Genomic DNA, 26,020 nt, shown 5'->3' with positions numbered 1-26,020 from the left:
TAATAAGGGCTGGTTTTCTAACTTCAAGGAGCTAGACGGTGGAGTTGTTTTTATGGGCAATGACAATGCTTGTAAAACCATGGGAATAGGTACAATCCAATTAAAGAATCATGATGGCTCAATCCAAGTTTTGACAGATGTTCGCTATGTACCAAGCTTGAAGAAAAATCTCATCTCATTAGGAGTCCTAGAATCTAAAGGGCTCACAATCACTTTAAGAGATGGATTGTTGAAGGTAGTAGCTGGGGCGCTGACGGTAATGAAAGGCACAAGAAGAAATAACTTGTACTATTTCCAAGGAAGTACAGTTATTGGATCAGCATCAATAGTTTCTGGAAAAGATGCAGATTTAGAAGCAACCAAGTTGTGGCATATGCGTTTGAGACATACTGGTGAAAAAGCTTTGCAGACTTTAGCGAAGCAAGGCTTATTGAAAGGTACAAATTCTTGCAAATTAGAATTTTGTGAACATTGTGTTCTGGGCAAGCAGACAAGGGTAAAGTTTGGTTCAGCAATTCATGATACAAAAGGAATTCTGGACTATGTTCACAGTGATGTGTGGGGACCTACCAAAACAGCTTCTTTGGGAGGTATGCACTATTTTGTTACTTTTGTTGATGATTATTCAAGAAAAGTGTGGGTGTATTTGATGAAGAACAAAAATGAAGTTTTGGGCATATTTCTGAAATGGAAGAAAATGGTCGAGACTCAGACTGGTCGAAAGATCAAAAGACTTCGCTCAGACAATGGTGGTGAGTACAAGAATGATCCATTTCTTCAAATATGCCAAGATGAGGGTATTGTGCGACATTTCACTGTTCGAGATACACCACAACAGAATGGGGTGGTAGAACGCATGAACCGGACTATACTGGAGAAAGTTCGGTGTATGTTGTCCAATGCTGGATTGGGCAAAGAGTTTTGGGCTGAGGCAGTTGTATATGCGTGCCATCTGATCAACCGTTTGCCATCAACTGCAATTGAGGGTAGAACACCCATGGAGATGTGGACTGGTAAACCTACTACTGATTATAATTCTTTACATGTTTTTGGTTGCACTGTTTATTATCATGTAAAAGAATCTAAGTTAGACCCAAGAGCAAATAAAGCATTCTTCATGAGTATAATTGGTGGAGTAAAAGGATACCGTCTCTGGTGTCCTGTTACGAAAAAGATTATTTTCAGCAGAGATGTAACTTTTGATGAATCAACCATGTTGAAACAAAAAGATTCTCAAGAGGATGACAAGACTAGTAGCACTTTGCAACAGGTGGAGTTTGAAAAAGTTAAAGCTGATCCAGCTGGTGTCGATGAAATGGATAGTGATTCTCCATCGACCGAAAATGATGAAGAGGTTCTAACCCAAGAACCTTCACAGCAACATGATTCAATTGCATATAGAATGCCACACACAGAGATTCGCAAACCTGCTCGCTTTGTTGATATGGTGGCCTATGCACTTCCAATTGTAGATGATGATGTTCCTTCCACTTACAGAGAAGCAATAAGTAATCCAGAAAGTACACAGTGGAAGAAAGTAATGAACGAAGAAATGCAGTCTCTTCACAAAAATGAAACTTGGGAGTTAGTTACACTGCCCAAGGAAAAGAAGGCAATTGGGTGCAAATGAGTATATGCAAAAAAGGAAGGATTTCCTCGTAAAAATGAAATTCGATACAAGGCTAGATTGGTAGCGAAGGGTTACGCTCAAAAGGAAGGAATAGACTACAATGAGGTATTTTCTCCAGTTGTGAAACATTCGTCTATTCGAATTTTGCTAGCCATGGTTGCACAATTTGATCTTGAACTAGTTCAACTTGATGTAAAAACTGTATTTTTACATGGTAATTTGGAAGAGGAAATCTACATGACTCAGCCAGATGGATACAAGGTTGCTGGAAAAGAAAATTGGGTTTGCAAATTGACAAAGTCGCTTTATGGGTTGAAACAATCTCCGAGGCAGTGGTACAAGCGATTTGATCAATTTATGAAAGGGCAAAAGTACACAAGAAACAAATTTGATCATTGTGTGTATTTTCGCAAGCTACAAGAAGGATCTTTCATTTATTTGCTATTGTATGTCGATGATATGCTAATAGCATCGAAGAGCAAATATGAGATAGAGAAGTTGAAAACTCAACTCAACCAAGAGTTTGAGATGAAAGATCTGGGTGAAGCTAAGAAGATTCTTGGCATGGAAATATGCAGAGATAGAGCTCGTGGTAAAGTAAGCTTGTCTCAGAAGCAATATTTGAATAAGGTACTACAACAGTTTGGTATGATTGAGCAAACAAAACCTGTGAGTACCCCGTTGGCTTCTCATTTTAAGCTTTCTGCACAATTATCTCCTTCAACAGATGCAGAACGAGAATACATGTTACAAGTTCCGTATTCAAATGCAGTGGGTAGCTTGATGTATGCAATGGTGTGTACAAGGCCTGACATTTCACATGCAGTTGGTATAGTGAGCAGATATATGCATAATCCTGGTAAAGGACATTGGCAAGCTGTGAAATGGATTCTACGGTACATTCAGAAGACCATGGATGTTGATTTACTGTTTGAAAGAGACGATACACTTGGTCAAGGTGTGATCGGGTACGTTGATTCTGATTATGCTAGTAATTTGGACAAACGACGGTCAACCACCGACTTTTGCTGGAGGGCCAATTAGTTGGAAGTCTACACTACAGTCTACAGTTGCATTGTCGACCACAGAGGCCGAGTACATGGCAATTACAGAGGCTGTTAAAGAGGCTATTTGGTTACAAGGTTTGCTTGAAAACTTGGGATTGGCACAGGAGCACATTAATGTGTATTGCGATAGTCAGAGTGCTATTCACTTAACGAAGAACCAAGTTTATCATGCGCGTACGAAGCACATCGATGTACGATTTCACTTTGTGCGGGAAATTGTTAATGAGGGGAAAATTCTTCTTCAGAAAATCAAGACTGCAGAGAACCCCGCAGATATGTTCACTAAGGTGGTGACGACGATCAAGTTTGAGCATTGTCTAAACTTGATCAACATCCTACAAGTTTAAAAGCAGCTAGAGAAGGCAGAAACTAGAAGGTAGTTTGTTGATAATCGACTCAGATTTACTAAATTTTCGCCGAGGTAGAGAATTGTTGAAAAGTCAGCCCACAAAGCTTATTTTCACACGGTTTTTTTTTTTTAACAAATTGGAGGTTGGTGGCACAAATATTTGACAAGTTGTTGCCATGCATGCATTCAACTTTGGAGAAGCAAATTTGAAGACAAATTCACAAGGTAGGTGCCTAATTTATGTTGACAACTTTGTTGGGGTTGGTGCAATAGTGCACCCCATTTTTCTTTATAAATAGAAGACAATTCCTCATTTGTTAATCATCCCAACTTGAGAGAAGTAGAGAGCAATTGCAAGTGAGTTCTTTGAGAGAATTTGATAGAGCTTCCACTTGAGTGTTCTAGTGAGGTTCCATTTGGGTGTATTGGGGTTGTGGGTTTTGTGAGTTTTTCCCACTTTTGTAAATTCCAATTTGTTAGTAAAATTATCTTCCAATTTTTGCCCGTGGATGTAGGCATTACGCCGAACCACGTAATTTATTGTGTCCTATTTTCTTTGCATTTGTTTATCACCACATTTATATTTCTCTAGAAGTTACAGTATTAGTAATTGCTCAACCCACGTTTCCGCAACAAAGGATTCAATTCCAAATCGATACATTTAATTTGGGATGGGAAGGACGGACTCTATGGTAAATAAAATATGGATCTATATATATCCATTTCTAAAATAATTATCAAATTATAACTTATTATTTTAATTCATTAATTCTTAAAATTTACACTTGATTAACTACTTTCTCTCTCTATTATAACAATGTTAAAAACTGAACTAGTTTCTCTCTCTTTTGTTTTTTTTTTAATTTCTTTCTTAATATATCAACTTTATCTTTCTCTTAATTTTCACTATAACATTATCAAATTTACCTATTATTATCATTTAAAGTTTGTACTTTTGAAATTTGACCAAAAAAATTCCAATATATTCAAAGTGACACATAAATTTTTTATTTTTACATGATTAGTGTTTATCCCTTTTCATTTTGTCTAGATTACAATAGGCTTGAATTTGTTAATTTTTGAACAATTTCGTTTGTTAAATGTAATATTTACTTCATATTTCATGATAACTTTTGATAAAGGAAGGAGATAAGGGAGAGAGAGTGAGTTCAAATAAGTAATTGATCAAATTATATTTTCACAATAAAATTTTTAACTTACAAAAGGATGCAGTGAGAAATTTAGCGAGTTCAAAAAATCCCACCCATATTTCATATCAACTAAACTCATCAAATGACACACCCGCCCTTTAAAGAAAAAAAATCGTCAAACGACAATGACATCTACTAATATTGCGTACCTCCATTTTCAAAGTTTAAGGGCATTTATCATGGTATGAGAGTCTCTTAACTAATGTGAAATTATTTATATACGTGACAAAACAGGAAGGCGTACTACTATTGGGTAGATTAATGTAGTAATGTGAAATTAAACCAAATTTTAGGGAATTCAATAATATCACACGGTTTGAATACATATGCCTTTAGTCTCTAAGAACTTGATCGACTGATTTTCAAATAGTTTCTTTTAACGAGTCATGCAAGTTTAAATATTAGGGAAATAAATTAAATAATTGTTAAGAAAAATAAATCCTTGATTTTTCTCCTCAAGCTTCATAATTTGTTGGATGACACTTGAAAGAGAAAGTAATCAAGATTTACATCTCAAGACAAGGTGAGAGTTCAAAAAAAATTCTTTAAATATTTTTCTTGAGATTAAATCATTGATTTTGCTTTCCATTATTGGCTCTTTCAAGTATACATAATACAATAAATTAGGAAGTCATTCCTTTTTTTTTTTTTAGTCAAGAAAATATTACGCCTTTTTTTTCATTTACACATATTTTTATCATAAAGAATCCTAAATTTGTTCATTTATCAAGAATTCTTTTAACTTGAAATTTCTTCCTTTGTTTTTTTGTTTAAGAAAAGAGTAATGATGAGCATTTCAAATTTTTATCTCAAATTTCATTCCAAATGATATGTCATTTATTGAATGATTGATAATTTTTTACATGATTCAAGTGAATTAATATATAATTTCACCAATTAATTGATGAATATCACATCATTTGTAATAATTAAAAAAAAATTAAAATGTATAATCTATTCACTCAATCATCTTCATTCCTTACATCTTACCAAAACATCCTTTCATTTTGAAAGCGTTTCCACTGATCTTATCAAATAAATATTCGAATATTTATCTTTATCCTTTATATATATATATATATATAACATTTATTTAAAAGGAGTTGACTAGGATTACAATGATGATTCAGTAGGGTCATTTACAAAGTTGAAAAGAAACATTCATCACTTATACACTCAACACACACCAATGCGGCATTTTGCAATACGTGCAATCAAGTTACAACTACTGAACTAAAAGTGCTCCCAAAATATGGCCATGTGATACACACGTGCCATCATTGTATTTGATCGTAATGATGCAACCACACCCTGCAAAGGTACTAACAGACAGCACTCAAATAATAAGAAACAAAACTGATCGATCAGATTCAGATGAGATCCGCCGCCCATTGTCCTTACCTTAGTGCGAACATGCAACATGTTAGAGAGCTGTTAAAATCACTGTACACAAAATAATGAAAGGCCCCTAACATTACAATGACCTATCACCAGGCAATCTGATATGGGTCCCTCTCACTCCTCTCTTTTTACTCCTTCCTGTCCACTAACTATATTTAAAACTTAAAATGCAGCTCAATGCTTGAGAATATATGTTGTTAATAATTTATTCTTCGACTTTGACTTCTTTGCCTCATACATGATATAGCACAACTACTTCTAAGGTTTATCTATTTGAGTAAGGTTTATCTATTTGAGTGTCCTGTGAGTGTGTTGACGCTCCAAGTGTAAAGGAGAGTGATAGCAATATATATATATATAATTTTTTTTTTTTAAAGCCAAGTTATTGGCCTTATTGATCAATTTAATTGTTTGACCAATCCATTATATCTATAGTAAAGATACAGGTAGTTCCATCTTCTCATCACTTCGCAGTACCGCCATTCCAACTCAAATTTTTGCTCTCAATTAGTTATTGTTTATGATTTCATTATTTTTTATATCTCTTTGTCTAACTTCAATGTTAGTAAATTTATTCAAATAAAATATCATTTATATATCATGATGAATATAAATAATAATAATAATAAATTTTATTGATCGATAAAAGGTTGATAAACAATTAAACAACACTGATTAATATTAGCCCTTTTATGTGGTTGCAAGAACCTAAAGCGACTTCAATTTATTGTGAAGGGAAGGGTACATAATTTTACTCAAAATAAGTTACTAAACTCTTAACTGGTCAAAATATAAAAGAAAAATGGAATACAAATTGACTTCCCTACCAAAACATATAAACCATAAAAAATTTCTAAAATTTAAATTTATTCCGATTAGGGTACGGAAAGATATCGTTCATACATTTTGGTCATCAACAGTGGATTAGAAAATCATTAAGATATGACCATCTAATCTAATGGTATTCATGTCGTAGAGAACAGCATCCTATGGTTACTATAGTCACAACCTAAAATTTAAGCCTTAATGATAGAATTTAAAGAAAATGTGACATCACTACCAAGTGTATGATAAGTTTAATTTTTGTCATCAAAAACTTCAAAACAAAGTTTTATTTTTTCAAATCGAAATCTAACACGAGTAGCCTAAAGTTAATGGATTGACATGAATGCACTGATGTCCGACATCATATTATTTTTAGAGATCGTACCAGTTAAATCAATTAATACTAACTAATTTATACTTGTATATATATAGATGATACATATCAAAACTTTCATTATCATACAAGGGTATATGAGCAATATTTGTTATCTTCACTAAAGAAACCCATTTGGCCGTCCAGTTACCAGCCGCCATTATAATTATTTCTTTTTTCAATAATTTTGGATCGTTTCCCAATTGTCTGGCAAGCATATCATCTAGATATGCATAATAAATAAAATGACACCACAGTGTTATAAAGATATCGATAAAATGAGTATTATTCGTTATTCTTTGGTGGAATTAAGTGAAGTCGATCTTCCTGATATTTTAGAATAAATTAAAATTTCCCTGTCCTTAAAACAGTAGTCTTAACTTTATTAATTATTTTATTATTCTAACCTTCGTTTATGAATTGAAAATTGAAATCAAATTTATCTAACAAACATATCTCACAAGCAGCCACCCCAAATAACCTTCCTGATATTTTTGTCGAATATATGTTAATTAGGTATAGGGCTAGGGTTAGGATTTGACAACAATTGGTTTTTTGGATTCAGATGTTCAGCAACTTTTGGATTTATGGTTATGTTTTGGAAATTTTCCTCTAAATTTTTATCTTTATTTTTCGTTTTTCACTTAATAGTTTGTTGATAAAAATATGAATTTTGTTTTAATTTTACATCTGAAAATTGCATTTTTTTTCCCTTCTTGAGATAGAATATTTTCCAAAACATGAAGTCATAAACTCTAAGGCTAACACCATAACAAGGGTGTAGTAATAAAACAATAAATAATAAAAGTCACACCGTTATAACTGGCACTGCAAAAGAGATTTTAACTTATATTAAAACATCGAAAAAGTTTTGCGTAATTTCATCAAATATTGGGGGTTTAATACTCGTTTTCCCCAAAGACACCCCGAATTACTTTTGATTTTGTTATATATTATGTTGTACACAATTCAGCTATATTGCCAACATACGTCGATTTTATCTGGACCAAATCAAAGCCATTATCATCCATTTATTTGATGAGATGTTGCCTGCATATAATACAAGCCCCAATCAACCTTATTTATCTTATTAATCTTCCTTGAACTTTCCATAAAGTGGAAATAAGATATTACCATATTACATTTTTATATTAGTTGTAGCACAAGTAATATTCTGCCCTCTTAATTGCATGTTTTCTAATTGACGAGACAATGTTCAATTTTATATTGGCTTTTTTGGCACACAATAACAATAAATTATGAGATTAGTGCTCGATTTTGTTTTGTTTTATTTTATTTTTTAACATAAATGAGAGAATCCACGAGGTCAGAACAAGAATATGCTTGGTTAAGCAATCCAAATTGAAGTGTCTAACTAATCTTTCATTCTCCATGTGTAAAGTGAACCAAGATAAACAACAATATTAAAAGGCATGCACTTTAAGTATATAGATCGACGTTCCTCTCTACGTGTTATATAAATAAATAATTCCAATATTGACAAAAGAGACTTATCGTATTTAATGTGATTTGCTCCTTAAAGTCAGTGGCAGGCTAGCAAAATACGTTTTGTTTTAATTTTAAAGGATATCTTTTTCAATGATTATCAAAAAGTAATGACCATTATGGATTATAGAAATAAAATTTCCAATGAAAGGACTCATGTCGTGCTTAATGTGATTAATTTCTTAAACTTACTTAGGGAGGCAAAGTATGAATTATTGCACAATAATGTGAACTCAACGAAGCAACCATTTTTTGTCCTTCTTTAAATATTGATCCGCTTTTGACCTTTTTTTTTTAATTGTTTAGTCTAACGAAAACTTAATTTTCTCTTTACCCACGTAAACAGAGTTGAAACCCTAAATCTGTTGTTTTCAACACAAGAGATCTTTTTTTTTTACCATCATTAAAATTCATATCAAAATCAAGATTGAAATTGATAATTCACAAAGAAGAAAAGATATTTATTTTTCAACTTAGGATAATAGTATCCAGATGCCTCAGATTTGGTCATTTACCATTAAAATAAGATGGGTCTCTATGGGGTATTGAAATTATTGTAATACTCTTTGGTTTAAGTTTTTTTTGCTGTATTTAATAAATACAGATATTTGTAATTAAGATTCCATTAGGACTAGCTAAATATTGGCGAGGGTGAATATCATTTTTCTAAATCATTTATGTTCTACATTCGATATGGATATTTCTACCGGTTAAATTTTACGTGGACATGCAATATTACCCCCACATTTTGTTGGTGGAAGGAAGGAACTAGATTTAGGACCCAAGCCGCGTCCATGGAGAAAGTGGTGTGTGTACCCACCCTGCCAAATGGATAGGCCATGAGGCACTCTTTTAGTTCAAGTTGCATCTACATCACACATCTTTAATTATCAAACCCTTACCAATTTTAAATAGAGAACATTTGGGGTAATTTGATCAAATGGAAAAATATTCCCTTATTTATGAAAATGAAAATTATCAGGGACCCAAAGGCTATATTAACTCCGAATCCTAAAGAGAATCCAGTTATCCAAATTCCTTTTCAAGAAGTCTCGAGAGTCTATTTCACGTGCTCCTTTCAACCTGAGCGAACTTAAATTTATGAATTTGTGACCAAAATTTGTCGCTTGTTTTCGTCCTAGTAAATTTTGATAAATGTGGTTGAGAAAAGACTTCAAAAAATTGAATGGCTAGCAATGTTCGAGTTATGTTTTAAGTTTTTCCAGAGTGACATGCCCTTCAGCTAAGTACCCTGAAAATAATGGTCCCATCCAAGCACCTTACAACCTAAAGATACACATCTTTTGAAATACAAAACTCAAACCTCTATATGTGCTACTGCTGGATTTCCTCAATATGTGGCCGGGACCATTTTTAGGCTACGAATATTACCACATACCAACCTAAAAGAAATGAAACGAAAAGACGAGATTTAATTTTTTTATAAAAATATTTGTATGTATGTGTGCCGTGTGTATCTTTCAAAATTTTCATTTTCAAATATATTTGATGCTAAATTCTGTTGTGGTGTTCGTGTTGTACTGAAAACTCTCTTAAAACGTTTGAAAATTATATCATTTTATTCCCATACCACCTTGCTTTATTCCTAAAATAATTGACCTCAATTCACTCATAAAAATCCCCAACGTGTATAGCAACTAACAAATTATGGGTGTAAAGAGTTTTATATTAAACCAACTACAAATAATTGAAGAAACTCGTTTTTCATTTCTCAAAATAAAACATTATACATTGAGCGTTATTTATAGATGTAGAGGCTACATTTTTTTTCAAAGATTACATACGTGATTACGGAAGGAAATGTGTCGATCCGTTCGGTGCAGATCGTGTCTTTGACAAGTGCGGATCATGCCTTTAAAAACTTCCTTCAGTGCCGTTTTATTTGACATTCTCAACACTCCCCCTCAAGCTAGTGCATAGATGCCTTGCATGCCCAGCTTGTCTAGGAATTTTGTAAATGCTCTGCTTGAAATGGCCTTAGTTAAAATATCTCCAAGTTGATCTTCTGATCGAATTTTCGGCAGTTCTAAGATTTTTTCATCTAATTTCTCCTTGATGAAAAATCTATCTACCTCGATGTGTTTTGTTCGATCGTGTTGAACTGGGTTATGAGCAATATCTCGTGCAGCTTTGTTGTCACAGTATAGTTGTATTGATTGTTGTGATGGATAGCCCAAATCTTTTAAGATAAAGCTTATCCATAGCCCTTCACATACCCCAAGGGTCATGCCTCGATATTCTGCTTCAGCGCTCGAACGGGCAACAACATATTGTTTCTTGCTTCTCCATGTGACAATGTTGCCTCCCACAAAGGTACAGTAGCCTGAGGTAGAGCGTCTATCACTAGCTGATCGGCCTAATCCGCATTAATATAAACTTTTATGTTGTTGTAATCTTCATGTTTGGAAAATAGGATTCATTTTCCTGTATTTGACTTCAGGTACCTCAGGATCCGCATTACTGCTTCCATATGTCGTTCTTTGGGATTATGCATAAACTGACTAACAACACTCAATGCATAAGTAAGATCTGGCCTTGTGTGGGACAAGTACATCAATCTTCCAATCAGCCTTTGATATCTTCATTTGTCTATTGGAACTTAGTCTGAGGTGATACAAAACTTCAGTCCTTCTTCTATTAGGGTGTCAATAAGCTGACAAGCTATCATTCCTGTTTCGTGCAATAGATCTAAGGCATATTTCCTTTGAGATTAGAAGATTCCTTCCTTAGATCGAGTAACCTCAATTCCAAAAAAGTATTTTAAGGCTCCTAAATCATTCATCTCAAACTCTCTCAACAAATACTTCTGAAAAGCCTCTTTTTCTTCCTCATCGTTGTCTGTAACTACTATATCATCCACATAGACGATAAGGGCAGTGATTTTACCTTGCCATTTTTTAATGAACAAGGTATGATATGAATTGCTTTGGTTATAGCCAAAAACACTCATAGCCTTTGTGAATTTCCCGAACTATGCTCTTGGGGATTGCTTCAACCCGTATAATGATTTCTTCAATTTGCATACTTTCTGATTGAGTCGTTCTGGTCCAATGCATCCTGGTGGTAGATTCATATAAATTTCTTCAGACAGGTCTCCATTAAGGAAATCATTCTTTACACCGAACTGTTCACTGGCCAATCCAAGTTTGCTACTAATGATAATAAGATACGAATAATATTAATTTTTGCTACTGGTGCAAACGTATCAGTATAATATATCCCGTAGGTTTGGGTGTAACCCTTAGCTACGAGCCTTTCTTTGTATCATTCAATGGAGTCATATGCCTTGTATCTTATAGTGTAGATCCATCGGCAACCCACTGGTTTTTTTCCTGGTGGAAGATCAATTAGTTCTCATGTTTGATTTTTCTAAAGAGATTTCATTTCGTCATTCATAGTTGTTTTCCACTTTGGGTCTTTTAAGGCTTCTTGCACACTGTTAGGAATAGATACAGTAGACAATTGATTCATAAATGATTGATTTAATTTTTACAAGCGATGGTTAGACACAAAATGACTTATAGGGTATTTGACTCTACTAGAGAAGTCAGACTCATATGTGGGTTTAAGGATACCTCTATTTTGACGCTGGGGAAGTATTCTTCTGATTAGACTGGGACTTGTGGTAGGAACACCCTCTACAGACGATTGGTTAGGTATTTCTTCATATAGTTCTTCATAGGACCCAATTTCGATTGTTGTTGTGTATGAGTTATTTTGCTCCCTAAATATGTCTTCACTTATCTCAGCCTGAGAATCATCGTCATTTTCTTTTCTAGTATCTTGAAGGTTTACTACCTCAATGGATTATTGATCTTCTTCAGGTGGAAGATATGTAAGAGTATGAATTTCCTCTTCATTATACTCCCCTTAAAATTCAAACTCTGATAGATAGTACATGATATCTTCATAAAAGACGACACCCATGGTTATGTATATTTTTCTTGATGGAGGATGATAGCATCGGTACCTTTTTTATGTAAGGTGTACCCTACAAACACACAACGTAGTGCTCGTGGAGATAATTTGTCATGTTGCAGCAAATGAACAAAGGCAACACAACCAAACACATGTGGGGGTAAATTCAGCACATTTGGTGAGTTAATTGCTTCATTTAAAACCTGGAAAGAAGTATGAAATCTAAGGGAGCTTTAAGGTGTTCGATTGATCAAGTATGTTGCGGATGTCAGTGCTTCTCCCCAATAATATAGTGGCACGTGGGCTTGAATTAGTGATGCTGGAATAACTTCTAGTAAATGTCTGTTTTTTTGTTCAGCAACACCATTTTATTGGGGTGTGCCCACACAAGTGGTTTGGTGGACAGGTCCTTGTGATTTCAAAAACTATTGAATTGTTGTGCTCATATACTCGCCTTCATTGTTAGTGTGTAGAACTCGAATTTGTGACTGAAATTGAGTCGTCACCATCTTATGAAAATTTTGAAATAAAGAGTTTACTTCGTCTTTTGATTCCATAAAAAAAAAATTCATGTCATTCTGCTACAATCATCAATAAATGTAAAAAACCAATGAGCTTTTCCAATTGTAGAAACTTTAGATGGTTCCCATACATCAAAATGTACTACCATGAAAGGAATTGGATTCTTATTTAATGACAATGGAAAAGTAGTTCGATGGCTTTTTGAAAGTTCACAAACATCACATTTAAAGTTACAAACATCAAATTTCAAAAACAAACTAGGAAATAATTTTTTTAAGTAACCAAATGGCACATGCCCTAAACGTCCATGCCATAACCAAATTTCTGATTTCCTTTTTTTCATGGAACTTTCTACTACTAATACAGGGCTTAGTGTTTCAGTGTTTGTTGATGTCATCTCGAGGTAATACAAGTTGCCTCGTCTAATACCATAACCAATCATTTGCTTCGTTTGGATGTCCTTAAACATGCAATGATCTGGCCAAAAAATTACAACACATGATAAGTAAGTGGTTATTTGAGACACATATAAAAGATTATCATATAAAGATAGAACAATTAACACAGAGTCTAAATTTAATTTATCTGTAAGTGGTAAAGATTCTTCCCAAATAACTGAGGTTGTGGTTCCATTTGCAGTGGAACTTATGTTTTGTGAAGATGGTTTCAATAGAAACACTTATCGAGAATCAAAAGTCATATGATCACTTGCACCAGAATCAATTATCCATGTACTATTAATAATATGTGTAATTGTTTTAAGGGCCTTACTTGGACTGACAGAGGTTGCAATTTGCTCTAAAGATTCTTTTTTAAGATCTGTAGTGGATGTGGATTCAGCTATTGCAGTTTTTGATCCCTGCTTGGTGTTCTTCTTTCGAGTATCCCACCAGTCAGGATATCCAATGATTTCAAAGCATTGTTCTTTGGTATGACCCTTCTTCCTACAATGAGTGCAATTGAGTGATGACTTGTCAATAAGTTTCCTTTGAGGTTGCTGTCGTGCTATCATAGCAAACGTTTCTGATTTCAAAGCATTGTTCTTTCGTATAACACTTCTTCCTACAATGAGTGCAATTGAGTGATGACTTGTCAATAAGTTTCCTTTGAGGTTGCTGTCGTGCTATCATAGCAAACGTTTCTGAGTCGACCTTCTTGTTTAGTTTGCTTTGCCGTACATTTTCTCTTCGGATAAAAGAATAGCATTCTTCTAAGTCTGTGATAATATCTTTTCGTAGAATTTCTCCACAAACTTGATCAAATTCTTCATCTAGCCCAGCAAGAAAAATGTGCACTTTCAATCTTTCAACAGACTTTCTTATATTACAACATCTTCTGGATCCTTCATGACCACTTTATCTCGGTGATCAAGTTCTCGAAATATTTCGATCAATTCTCCGTAAAATTTAGAGAGTGATCGTCTATTTTGTTTGGTAGAGAACGTCTTTTAGTTTAGAGTGAAAACTTGTAATTCCTCGCTTCCATCATAAAAGGCTTTTGATAATGCATTCCAGATTTCGTAGGCTGTAGGAATTCGTAAATATCGTTTCATGATCTCAGGAGACATGGATATGAGTAACTATCTTTTTACTTTTTGGTTCTCACTATACCATTTCTCATATTCCTTTGACGATTCATCAGATGGCTTTGTGCTGCTACGAATATATGAGAGTTTTTCTCCTTCTGTGAGATGCATCTCCATTATTTGAGACTAAACATCGTAGTTTGTCTCAGTAAGGATAATTCTGACATTAAATACCCCATCAGATTGAACAGATTGAATGACAACAGGAGTAGATTCAGTTGAAATTTTCTCCATTTTTCTTTTTTTTCTCTTCCTTCATTTTTCTTCTCTTTTTTTTTTTTTAGCGTATAGCTTCAAACAAGGGAAATAATAATTTTTTTGAGCAAAAATGACAAGTCGTTTTTTTTCTACTTAAGAAAACGATATGTCGATTATGATGGAATAAAAACGACATGTCGTTTTTAAGGCTACTGCACTTCTAAGAATAACATGGCATGTCGTTTTGTTTCTGCTTAATAAACCGACATGTTGGTTATGGTGGAATAAAAATGACAAGTCATTGTCCCGTTTGCTGCTCTTCTGGAGATAAAAACCGACATGTCGTTTGTAGTCTTCTTCAACCTCTGGAGCGCGTGAGGGCGCGTGAGTGGTGATAGAGGTGCGTGGTGGTTGGTTGTGATTCTGGGAAACGCGTGTGACTATGTTTAGATGCGAAATTTTTACGATTTGCTTAATGGAAACTGAGAAATTTGATCGTATTCTTTGTTTTTGAAGGTCACTCTCTTGGAAAATTTATGGGACTGTTGATGGACTTGTGATGGGTTTGTAAACTCAAGTTTTTATGTATGGGTGGCTTGTTTTTTTATTGGCATGGGTTTCTGTAATGCTAGGAATGATTTTAAGGAAGACAAATAGTGAAAAAATGGTTGTGGGAATGAGTTGGTTTCCTTTGTTTTTGTTACAAACAAAGCAGCGTACCTCACTCTGATACCATAAAGAAACTTGTTTTTCATTTCTCAAAATAAAACATTATACATTGAGTGTTATTTATAGATGCAGAGGCTACATTTTTTTTCAAAGATTACATATGTGATTACAGAAGAAAATGTGTTGATCTGTTCGGTGCGGATCGTGTCTTTGACAAGTGCAGATCATGTCTTTGACAAGTGCGGATCATGTTTTTAAAAACTTCCTTCAATGCCGTTTTATTTGACATTCTCAACAATAACTAGAAACATCATTTCTTTCTTTTAATAGCTAACACCACTCTATTTTCTTCAAGGTGAGCACATACAACTTTTCCAGAAAAAGGAGGAATGGTGACTGACTTTTTTTTTAAAAAAAAAGAATATTGATATATTACAATTAGAGATATTAATCTCTAATAGTATATTTATAAGTGGAAGAAATATTTACCCTCTCATTAATAAGTGGGAGAGAGAATAAATTGAGTCCCCGATGTGAGGACTCGAAAATTGTGGGAAAAAATGATGGGTGATTAGAAGAGTTTTAGATGTAGTCATTGGGGGTGGGCAAAATACCCGACCCGATCCGACCCGAAAAATTTTGGGTTCGGATCAGATCGGATAATGAATAAAATCCGATCAGATATAATCTTTGAAACCCGATCGGGTTGTGATCGGGTCGGGTCAAAACCGATTCGATCCGACAATCCGATCGGGTTGTTTAAACAAAAAAAAAATCTAAATGGCTAAATAGAATATATATGAACTCATTATGGCTCACAGCGTCACACCAACACTCTCCGTGTTCTTTCTCTTCACTCTCTTCTTTCTCTTCTTTCTCATAACTCACACAAACAACTTTCTTTTTTCTCTTCATTGTCTTCTTTTTCTTCTTTCTCGCAACAACAAAACTACAGACAATTAGCATAGCAGCGGGCCACAGGCAGCACACCACTCGACCAGATCTGTTGCACTGACGACAGGATCTGCTTGCTGCTGCATCGACGGTTGCTGCACTTCACTTCGATCGGATCTGCTTTTTCGGTAGCCACCGTCAAAACCTGTGAAGCCATGAGCCATCGACGAAACTCGTTGCCGCTTGATCCACCCGCGTGAAGCGATCCATGGTTGTTCTTCCAACGAGACCGAGACTGAGATTCACGACACCAAGTCCTCCAAGCTCACAACTTTTTCAATTCTATTTCAGTTTATATTTTTTTTTATGAAGTGGAAATGGACTAAAATGAACTAATTGCATAAAAGTGATCTTGTAATTATTAAATAATTATTAAACAACCCCAAAATTAACACAAATGATTCTTTTTTGTCCTTAACCCGAATTGACCCGAAATTGATCCGAATTTTAGATCCGATCCGACCCAACCCGAATATAACCCGATCCGATCTAAAATTTGGGTTGAGTTCGGATGAGTTTCTCTCTAACCCGATCAACCCAAAATTCGATCGGGTTGATCCGAACCCGATTTTGCCCACCCCTAATAATCATTACATTTATTGGGCTAATATTTAATACATATCATATAGCTAAGCCCAGCTTACTATTCTTTTGGACTAAATGTGTATACACCTCTTTCATTACTAAATACCCCTATTTTTAACAATTTTTTTAATCACAAAATAGGGTGCAGCAGATAACTATTGGGGTCTATTTAGCATCACCCTCTACTTTGCGCTCGCGCGCTTTTTATTTTACTTGTAACAAATGCATGCATGCATTTTTGAGGCAGAGTTTAATACTTTTATTGTTGGGGTTCATGTTGAAAAGATTCGTTGTTACATTCTCATGATTACCCGCCAACTTAATTCGAAAACCCTCCACGGGATATCCAATCAACTGTCAATTAACCTCAGACGTTTCCACTCTTCGAAGCATGCACACCAACAGCTCGACAATAATCCTCACCGAAATGCTTTACCCATTAATCGTTTAATGGTCAGTGCTATAACAGCAAAACACCCCTTTGAGGCTCTTGAGATCTTCCGAAGGCATCTGCAATTCGGTTTTCTCAACGACATCGATGAGGTTACTCTTGCGATCGCTCTCAAGGCATGTACCGGGGACCAAACACCGGGGCGCCAAATCCATGGGTTCGCTATTACTTCGGGGTTTGTTTCATATATTTCAGTTTCGAATTCGTTAATGAATATGTACTGTAAATCTGGTCAATTTGATAAGGCGTTGTGTGTTTTTAACAACTTGAATAATCCTGATATTGTGTCCTGGAACACTGTTCTTTCGGGGTTTGAAAAGAGCGATGATGCATTGAGTTTTGCTCTTAGGATGAATTTAATTGGAGTTTTTGATGCTGTGACGTATAGTACTGCTCTTTCTTTTTGTTTGGACCATGAAGGGTTTTTGTTTGGCTTGCAATTGCATTCTCTTATAGTGAAGTTTGGATTGGATAGTGAGGTTTATGTAGGGAATGCTCTTATAACAATGTACTCAAGATGGGGGCGTTTAGTGGAGGCTAGGAGAGTGTTCGATGAAATGCCAAATAAGGATTCTGTTTCATGGAATGCGATACTGTCGGGGTATACCCAGGATGGAGATTACGGGGTAGAAGCTATTTTGGCATTGATTGAGATGATGAGAAAAGGGTTACGGCTTGATCATGTATCATTCACTAGTGCAGCCTCAGCTTGTGGTCATGAAAAAAACTTAGAACTGGGGAAACAGATACATGGCGTGAGTATAAAAATGGGATACGGGACACATGTTTCTGTTGGTAATGTCTTAATGTCGACTTACTCAAAGTGTGAGGTAACTGGAGATGCAAATAAAGTATTTTGCAGGATGCATGATCGCAATGTAATTTCTTGGACCACAATGATTTCTATGAATAGAGAAGATGCCGTGTCTCTCTTCAAGGAGATGAGATTAGATGGGGTCTGTCCAAATGATGTTACATTTATTGGGCTAATACATGCCATATCCATTGGGAACTTGGTTAAAGAAGGGCGAATGATTCATGGGCTATGTATAAAGACTAATTTCCTGTCTGAACCAAGTGTTTGTAACTGCCTCATTACCATGTATGCCAGGTTTGAGTCCATGCAAGACTCAGAGAAGGTTTTCGATGAGCTTAGCTGCAGAGAAATTATTTCGTGGAATGCTTTAATCTCCGGGTATGCTCAAAATGGATTGTCTCTGGCAGCGGTGCAAGCATTTTTTGGGGTTATTAAGGAATCCAAGCCAAATGCATACACATTTGGCAGTGTTTTGAATGCAGTTGGTGCTGCTGAGGATATATCTCTTAAACACGGCCAACGATGCCACTCCCATATAATAAAGGTTGGATTGGACAGTGATCCTATCGTTGGTAGTGCTCTCCTTGACATGTATGGAAAGCGAGGGAGCATTTTTGAGTCTCAAAGAGTTTTCAATGAGACACAAGAGAAAAGTGAATTTGCTTGGACAGCAATAATCTCTGCCCTTGCAAGACACGGAGACTATGAATCCGTGATGAATCAGTTTAAGGAGATGGAGAACAAAGGGGTCAGACCTGATTCAATTACTTTCCTTTCTGTGTTAACAGTATGTGGTAGAAACGGAATGATTCATAAAGGACGTCAGCTTTTTGACTCAATGTTGAAGGATTATCATATTGAGCCTTCTCCAGATCATTATTCTTGTATGGTAGACATGTTGGGCCGTGTTGGGAGACTGGAGGAAGCGGAGGAGTTGGTGGGTCAGATTCCTGGAGGGCCAGGACTGTCTGTGTTGCAAAGCTTGCTAGGTGCTTGTAGGATACATGGGAATGTGGAGATGGGTGAGAGAATAGCTGATGCTTTGATGAAGATGGAGCCAGCAGGTTCAGGTTCATATGTGTTGATGTCCAATTTGTATGCTGAGAAGGGCGACTGGGAAATGGTTGCAAAACTTAGGAAAGGGATGAAGTCAAAGGGAGTGAGGAAGGAAGTGGGATTTAGTTGGGCGGATGTGGGTGATATTGATGGTTTGCATGGGTTTTCATCAGGTGACAATACCCACCCACGATCTGAGGAGATTTATAGAATGGCAGAATGTCTGGGATCTGAAATGAAATATCTGAACAGTAAGAGAGAGAGGGCAATAGCTTTGTAACTTCATGTATATTGGAAGCATCAGAGACCCTGAATAGGGGGAACTAATTATACTCTTGGTTTATTGGAAAGGAATTTACAGTAATACCTTGTTCTTATTTCCTTTGAAATGATTTGAGGAAATGATAAAGGAGGCAAAATTCAACCATGCTTTCTCATATTTATTCTGACCTGAAGTGAGTTTCGATACTTTTGACCTTTTCTTCTTGGTGAAGCATTACATTTCACCTTCCCTGTATTTTGGTTATAAACACCGACCCTTTATATGATACATAGTTACCATAACTGTAGTTTTATTTAGCCCATTGAAACCCTTGTCATGTAAATATCTCCACGTATAGTTATGAATCGTTAATGGCTTCTGTTATTTTGCAATAGATTTTCAAAATCTAGCCAGCACCTGTATCACTTTCGGGCTGTGCTTCAGCTACGGTTGGTTCAACTACTAAGAAGAAACTGTTAGGTTTCAAATAACATGGGCCTGACGTAGTACAGCTGGGCTTGACGTGTAAGTATAGTGTAACCATTTTCTTTTAGAATCATTCACTTTGTCAGAGAGACAAGGTTTGATCTGTTGTAAAATTGAAAAGATGATTGATTTCAGTTCAAAAGAAATTTGTTCTTAAATGTTTCAGAAATGAAGGAATATAAGGTCAGTTTCAACTGCCAAAGCATGTATAATTCTTACTTATTTTATTTTCTCAAGGAACTGATCGCCACTTGAAATTAGAAATTATAATGCAGATTACAATTTTCTTTCACTTCTAGCATTAGGATAGTCAGTTAAGGTTTTATGCATCAATTGATGTGATATCTAACTCGATATTATCATTAAATTTTCAATTATAATTAAATAAACGGTATAAAAGTGTGTTGTCTGATTGCTTGTGAAAGAAAATTCAATTTCTTCTGCTCTTAAGCTTTTAGATTTTAGTTGAAGTCATGGTTGACTCAAATTAAGAAATTAGTTCTTTTAATTTAAATTCCTTTCCTGCTATTGTTTATGTTGACCAATTTTCCTCTGCACTTTTCATGTCCCTCAACCAACTAGACAGTCTGGTAGCTGCATTAAGCATTCTACGAAATTATTCGGAAAATGAAAAGTCTTAACAACAAGAATGAACCATGTACAATCAGCTTTATCATTATCATTATTGGAAGAAAATTATTGTTACATTATATATTATGTATATTAACATTTATTTAATATTGAAGAATTATTCTCGCCCATGTGTGAATGTTAATTCATTCTTGCATGGTGTGATTGATTATCTCTGTAGCATCAAATGCTGAGCACATTTTCGACTTTATTTAAAGTTATTTTCTTAGATATGAGCACATGGGTGGAGGATTACAATTAAGATTAAGCATTATTCAAAGTTTCAGAGCAACTTATAGAATAAAACAAAATATTTGTCTTGGACCCCATGGGTTGGAGCTGCCCATGATAATCTGTCTGAGACAACCGCCATATAAAAGAACAGAAAAAGATTAGATGCAATTCCTCAGTATATGAATCCATATCCCCTTTCTGAATTTGGTCCACTTTCACTGAAATTTTTGCTTTGAATGTTTCTCTATTGACCTTTAGGGTTTATATATATGTATATAATGTGTTGTGGGGTTGTCAGGTTGGCCATGTTTGCTCAGTGTATTTTCACTTATTATTGAAGTTTGAAGGGCAAGAGTTCCCCTGTCGATTTGGTTGTTTCTACTCACATCTTTTATCTTGTTTGATTGCCCTGCCACCAACTATTTTTAACAATGATGTTTAGACAAAATGTGAAGCAACTCAAAATTCATGCATTAGTGAAAAAATGGAGCAACAAAGATTTAACTTTGATGAATGTTATTGTGGGAATGGGGAGAAGAATGTATGGGGCAAGTGATGGAGCAGCGAGTATTCCTATATATTTGTCACTCAGCAGAATAGCAAGTTTTGCTGGGTCTGCTGCCAGGAAATGCAACCAAAAGTGAAAATGATAAGATCTTGCAGAGAAAAGTGGAGCAATGAAAGGAATGAAGGAAAAAAGAAAAAAAAATGGATAGAATTGCAATATTTTATTTGAATAATACCAAAGAGGAAATCTGGGAGATCTTTCACAAAGCCTAAATCCCATCAAATGTGGAAAATATTTTGGTTTGATCTGCCTCCAATACCTACTACAATTTAAATCCCTCTTTGTTATATCACTCTCGTCCAGTTTTCTTTTGGGATTCATTGATGTTTTTTATGATCAATGATGACCAAAATTTGTGCTAAATTATAGTTGCACATGACCGTCATCATCACCATAAAATTGAGTGAATATAATTATTGACTACATTGCAATCATGGCTACAGTGACTCAGTGAGAGTTTAAATTCGCAGAAGTAGAATGCAATCTGGGATCTACCGAGTGTAACTTCAATTTTACACTGAATACAGGTGAGATTTATCCATACTTGCAAGTACTTACAAAGATAATGAGTTGTCTATGAGAATTTAAACTCATTCTTTCATGACAAGAGAAAGAGTTTTTATTACTCGGCCAATGATCCGAAATTCTGAATTATAAACTTTTCACCTTTCTCTAACAAAGAAAGATTTATGTATTCAACTTACAACAGAAGATGAAGTTCAATTCAAAACATAATTGAGATACCGTGAGGTGTTTCTTTCTAGCAATAAATTAATCAAACCAATTGAAATCGGAACGTGTAAAGCCACAGGCAAATATAGAAATACAATGGACCCAACACAGGTCCCCAAACACATATGCAAGTTCACATGCATGACAAGAACATCATAAACATTAATTAATTTTATGAAAACAGATATAAAAGATCGCCACCTCCACAAGGTTTTATCTTTGAGGTGGAAATGAATTTGGGGCACGGGTGCTTCGTGCATTCTCCAGCTTTCTACAGCTCCATATGAAAACTTCAACTACCATTCAAAAGCAAGAAGCTAGCTGTGTAAATCATGTACGTGATTTATTAGGACCGTCAAGATATTATAGGCAATTGATGTCGTTTAGCTGTAACATGAATAAGCAAAATCTCTTTGCTTTGATTACCTTTAATTAGTTAGTTAATTAATATGTTTCTTGGGAAACAGATCATCAAATCGGTGTTACAAGCTTTTTAGCATAAAAGAACAAGAGCTTTTGACCGTCATCTCTCACAAAGTCATATCCTTTTTGTCTTAAAACAAATCTTCTGTATTCGGTTAATTAATTCATAGAAGATGAGATAATACGAAATATGAACATTAGCTGAGGAAAAAAAATTACATGCATGAACATTCCTCTCTGTATCCCACTTCTGACACAAACAAAGCATAGTGGTTGTGTCAGTAGAGTTACCATGCCTAAAAAATTTTTATAAGATCACATCAATTTATTACTTTACTCTTTTGCTACATCGATTAAATTTTAAATTTGTAAGCAGATCAAATTGTACCACCAAAGAGCTTTCATTTCCTTTTGTTGAAGAAAGCTCTCTCTCTCTAACACTATTAGCAAAAAAGTAACACTTTGTAACTTTTCTAAACTCACATCACATTAAGCTAGCCGTATATAAAAAGCCTTGAAACAAAGCAAAAGAGAGAATCCATCGCCCTCCTCACTCACTAAGCTAATCACTACATGCGCCACCACAAACAACAACAAAAGCAACGACAATGGTAGCTGCAACAGCAACAAATGAATCAGACTACGACAGCAGCTCCTCCTCAATAACGGTTCCAGACTCGAGTCGAAGCTTCATGAGCAACCTCAGCTTCGGTAGCCGCCGTAGCTCCATCTCTCTGTGCTCCTCATCAGCAGCCGATCAAACCTCTCTTTACAATTCCCACAAGCCGCACAAGGCCAACCAAGCAGCTTGGGAAGCCATGAAGCGGCTTAGAAGAGCCCAGGGTCGAGTTGGGCTCGACCATTTTCGCCTCCTCCGCCGCCTTGGCAGCGGAGACATAGGGAACGTTTATCTTTGTCAAATCAGAAACCCTATGGTGGGGTTGCCACAGTGCTTTTATGCCATGAAAGTGGTTGACAGAGAAGCACTTGCTATAAGGAAGAAACTACATAGAGCTGACATGGAGAAGGTGATTCTTACGATGCTTGACCATCCGTTTTTGCCCACTTTGTACGCTGAGTTTGAGGCTTCCCATTACTCTTGCTTGGTTATGGAGTATTGCCCTGGAGGAGATTTGTACGCTGCTCGCCAACGTCAGCCTGGGAAGCGCTTCGGCATTTCCTCTGCTAAGTTTGTTTTTTTTCTCTTTTTTCTTTTTTTATAATAACTTAGGGTTTGTACACACTGATGTGACATTATTTTTCAATTATAGGTTTTATGCTGCGGAGACCCTCTTAGCTCTAGAGTATCTACACATGATGGGTATTGTTTACAGAGACCTGAAGCCAGAAAATGTGTTGGTTAGAGAAGATGGGCACATCATGCTTTCGGATTTTGACCTTTCTTTCAAGTGCGACGTCGTTCCAAAGCTTCTGAGGCCGAAACTCAGCTTTGAAGCTATTGAAAAGTACGAAAAGTGTTCAATTCCTTCATGTGCTACGCCCATGCAGCCGGTGCTTTCTTGTTTCTCATCAGTATCGCACGGGAAGAAGAATAAGAAGAAAGCAGTTACTGTCACAACAATCAGAGAACAAGTTGATGGTGATCATCATGATCAAGAATTACTTGATGATCCAGAAGTGGTGGCCGAACCAATTAACGCTCGATCAAAGTCCTTCGTGGGGACCCACGAGTACTTGGCCCCGGAGGTGATCTCAGGGCAAGGCCATGGAAGTGCGGTGGATTGGTGGACTCTAGGTGTGTTCTTGTACGAAATGCTTTACGGGACGACGCCGTTCAAAGGCGAGAACAACGAGAAGACGCTCATTAACATCCTTAAAAAGCCATTAACGTTTCCAAGAATTGGAGTTAGCAGCAGTAAAGAGTTTGAAGAAGTGGTCAAATTACAAGATCTCATAAGCAAACTTCTGGTGAAGAATCCCAAGAAAAGAATCGGAAGCTTAAAGGGTTCTGTCGAAATTAAGCGGCATGAGTTCTTCAAAGGTATTAATTGGGCATTAATTAGGTCCATTAAACCACCTGAAGTTCCTAATAATGATCTTTATTGCAAGATTAAGAAGAAAGTTTACGTACCAAAACTAAGCAAGCAAGAGCGAGATGCTCCATATCAGATACCCACTCATCATTTTGATTACTTCTAGATGTAAAATGTAAATAAAATAGAGAAAGCAGAAGTTTGAGAGCTGTTTTCTAATTTTCTTCTGTTTTTATTTATTTAAATGTTTTTTTATCTGTTGATTAATGATTGTTTAGGAGTTATCAAGTCAATTTCTCTTTTTAACTGTGCAAAAATTTCTAGTAACTAGCATCTGCCCTTACGTGTAAAAGGGGAGTATTCCATAATGGTTCCAATGTGATTCTCATGAGCAGTCTATTGAATACATGTGGTGACAATAATGACTCGCGATGATGGTAAAAATAATAAAATTAAAAATGAAAGCCATCCTATAGCTTTTTTTAATATAACTTACTTTTCCACGTAATGGGCACTTTCACAGCCACGATATCCCATGTACTTTTCACCGATCAAATCAAAAGAAACATACAAACCCGATAAAGGAAGAAGAAGAAGAGGGAGACAAAAAAAAAAAAAAAAAACGCCATCTTTCATTTCTCCTTTTGTTTAGTAAAATTGCAGTAAAATAAAACAGTTAATTAAAATCTATTGGAGGATATAATTTAACATAAAAGCTGTGCTTAGGTTTAGGGCCTTTGCCTACTACTAATTGAAAATTGGATTAAAAATTGTGTGGTTACGTACAAATAGGTATGATGGTAATATGTCTGGACCACTCTGAAAGGAATTGCATAATTATTAGGTGTGTAAAACCATAATCAAGAAAATTGTCACATTGGTTATTTTTATTATTACTAAATTGATGGTTTGAGTCCCTAACAAAAAAAAAAAAATTGATGGTTTGAGTCAAACTTTGGAGGTCATTCAGTCAACGGTCTAAATACAAAAAGAGTATTTGCTACCTAGATCCCTGTTGTTGGTAAAACACGCGACAAAACCTTCAGGTTTCAAGAAACCATCTCCGTAGTCCTTCGTAGTTGTAGATTCCTTCTTTAAAGTGCCTTCATACCTTCAACTATTAAGAACCTATATTCTAGGAACAATGATGATATTTTGAATACAAATAATTATCTCTTTTTTTTTTTTATAGTTATAACTTAGTGATGACTGAATTTTCTTCCACTCATACGAGCAAAGTTTGAATTCCAAACTCTTATTTTCATTTAAAAAATTTTATCAATGAAAGTAATTGGCACCCACAAATAATTATAGATATCACTGATCTATTGATTTATTCTCAACTTTAGAACCTAAATTTTTAAGATGAATTACCAGTATTAAAAAATTTGGCCTTGTGTCAATTTATTGTGTGATGCCAAATTTCGTCATTGTTTATGGTTGTTAATGATTTATCTTTCATCTTTTTAATAAGTTTAAAAATTTCTTTATTTATAATTTAAAGTATTGACGGTCAACACTCAACAAGATCAATTAAAGGACCTATGTGATTC

The 26,020-nt window shown here is 35.3% G+C and overlaps 2 protein-coding genes across 2 annotated transcripts; both read left to right on the top strand.

Annotated features, from left to right (window-relative positions):
- Positions 1–17,036: 17,036 nt before the first annotated feature.
- LOC18055694 (pentatricopeptide repeat-containing protein At4g32430, mitochondrial) lies at positions 17,037–19,854 on the top strand. The gene has a single exon (XM_024178147.1). The coding sequence runs from the start codon at positions 17,037–17,039 to the stop codon at positions 19,416–19,418; it is 2,382 nt and encodes a 793-aa protein (XP_024033915.1). The 3' UTR covers positions 19,419–19,854.
- Positions 19,855–22,887: 3,033 nt separating this feature from the next.
- Positions 22,888–24,667, top strand: LOC18055693 (protein kinase PINOID 2). The gene is made up of 2 exons (XM_006450921.2): positions 22,888–23,662; positions 23,745–24,667. Exons 1-2 carry the CDS (start codon positions 23,082–23,084, stop codon positions 24,631–24,633), a joined length of 1,470 nt encoding a protein of 489 aa, XP_006450984.1. The 5' UTR covers positions 22,888–23,081; the 3' UTR covers positions 24,634–24,667.
- Positions 24,668–26,020: the final 1,353 nt, after the last annotated feature.

Source organism: Citrus clementina, unplaced genomic scaffold (assembly GCF_000493195.1).
Source record: "Citrus clementina cultivar Clemenules unplaced genomic scaffold, Citrus_clementina_v1.0 scaffold_1, whole genome shotgun sequence".
Classification (NCBI taxonomy): domain Eukaryota; kingdom Viridiplantae; phylum Streptophyta; class Magnoliopsida; order Sapindales; family Rutaceae; genus Citrus; species Citrus x clementina.
The sequence above is the reverse complement of the archived record's forward strand: the minus strand, read 5'-3'. Positions and strand labels throughout refer to the sequence as shown.

What these genes read in the sequence shown, in the direction of transcription:
- LOC18055694 (XM_024178147.1), top strand. Translation starts at nt 17,037, where the DNA reads ATGCATGCATGCATTTTTGAGGCAGAGTTTAATACTTTTATTGTTGGG.
- LOC18055693 (XM_006450921.2), top strand. Translation starts at nt 23,082, where the DNA reads ATGGTAGCTGCAACAGCAACAAATGAATCAGACTACGACAGCAGCTCC. An exon ending in TTCGGCATTTCCTCTGCTAA is followed by an intron (nt 23,663 to 23,744) that starts GTTTGTTTTTTT and finishes TTTCAATTATAG; the next exon opens with GTTTTATGCTGCGGAGACCC.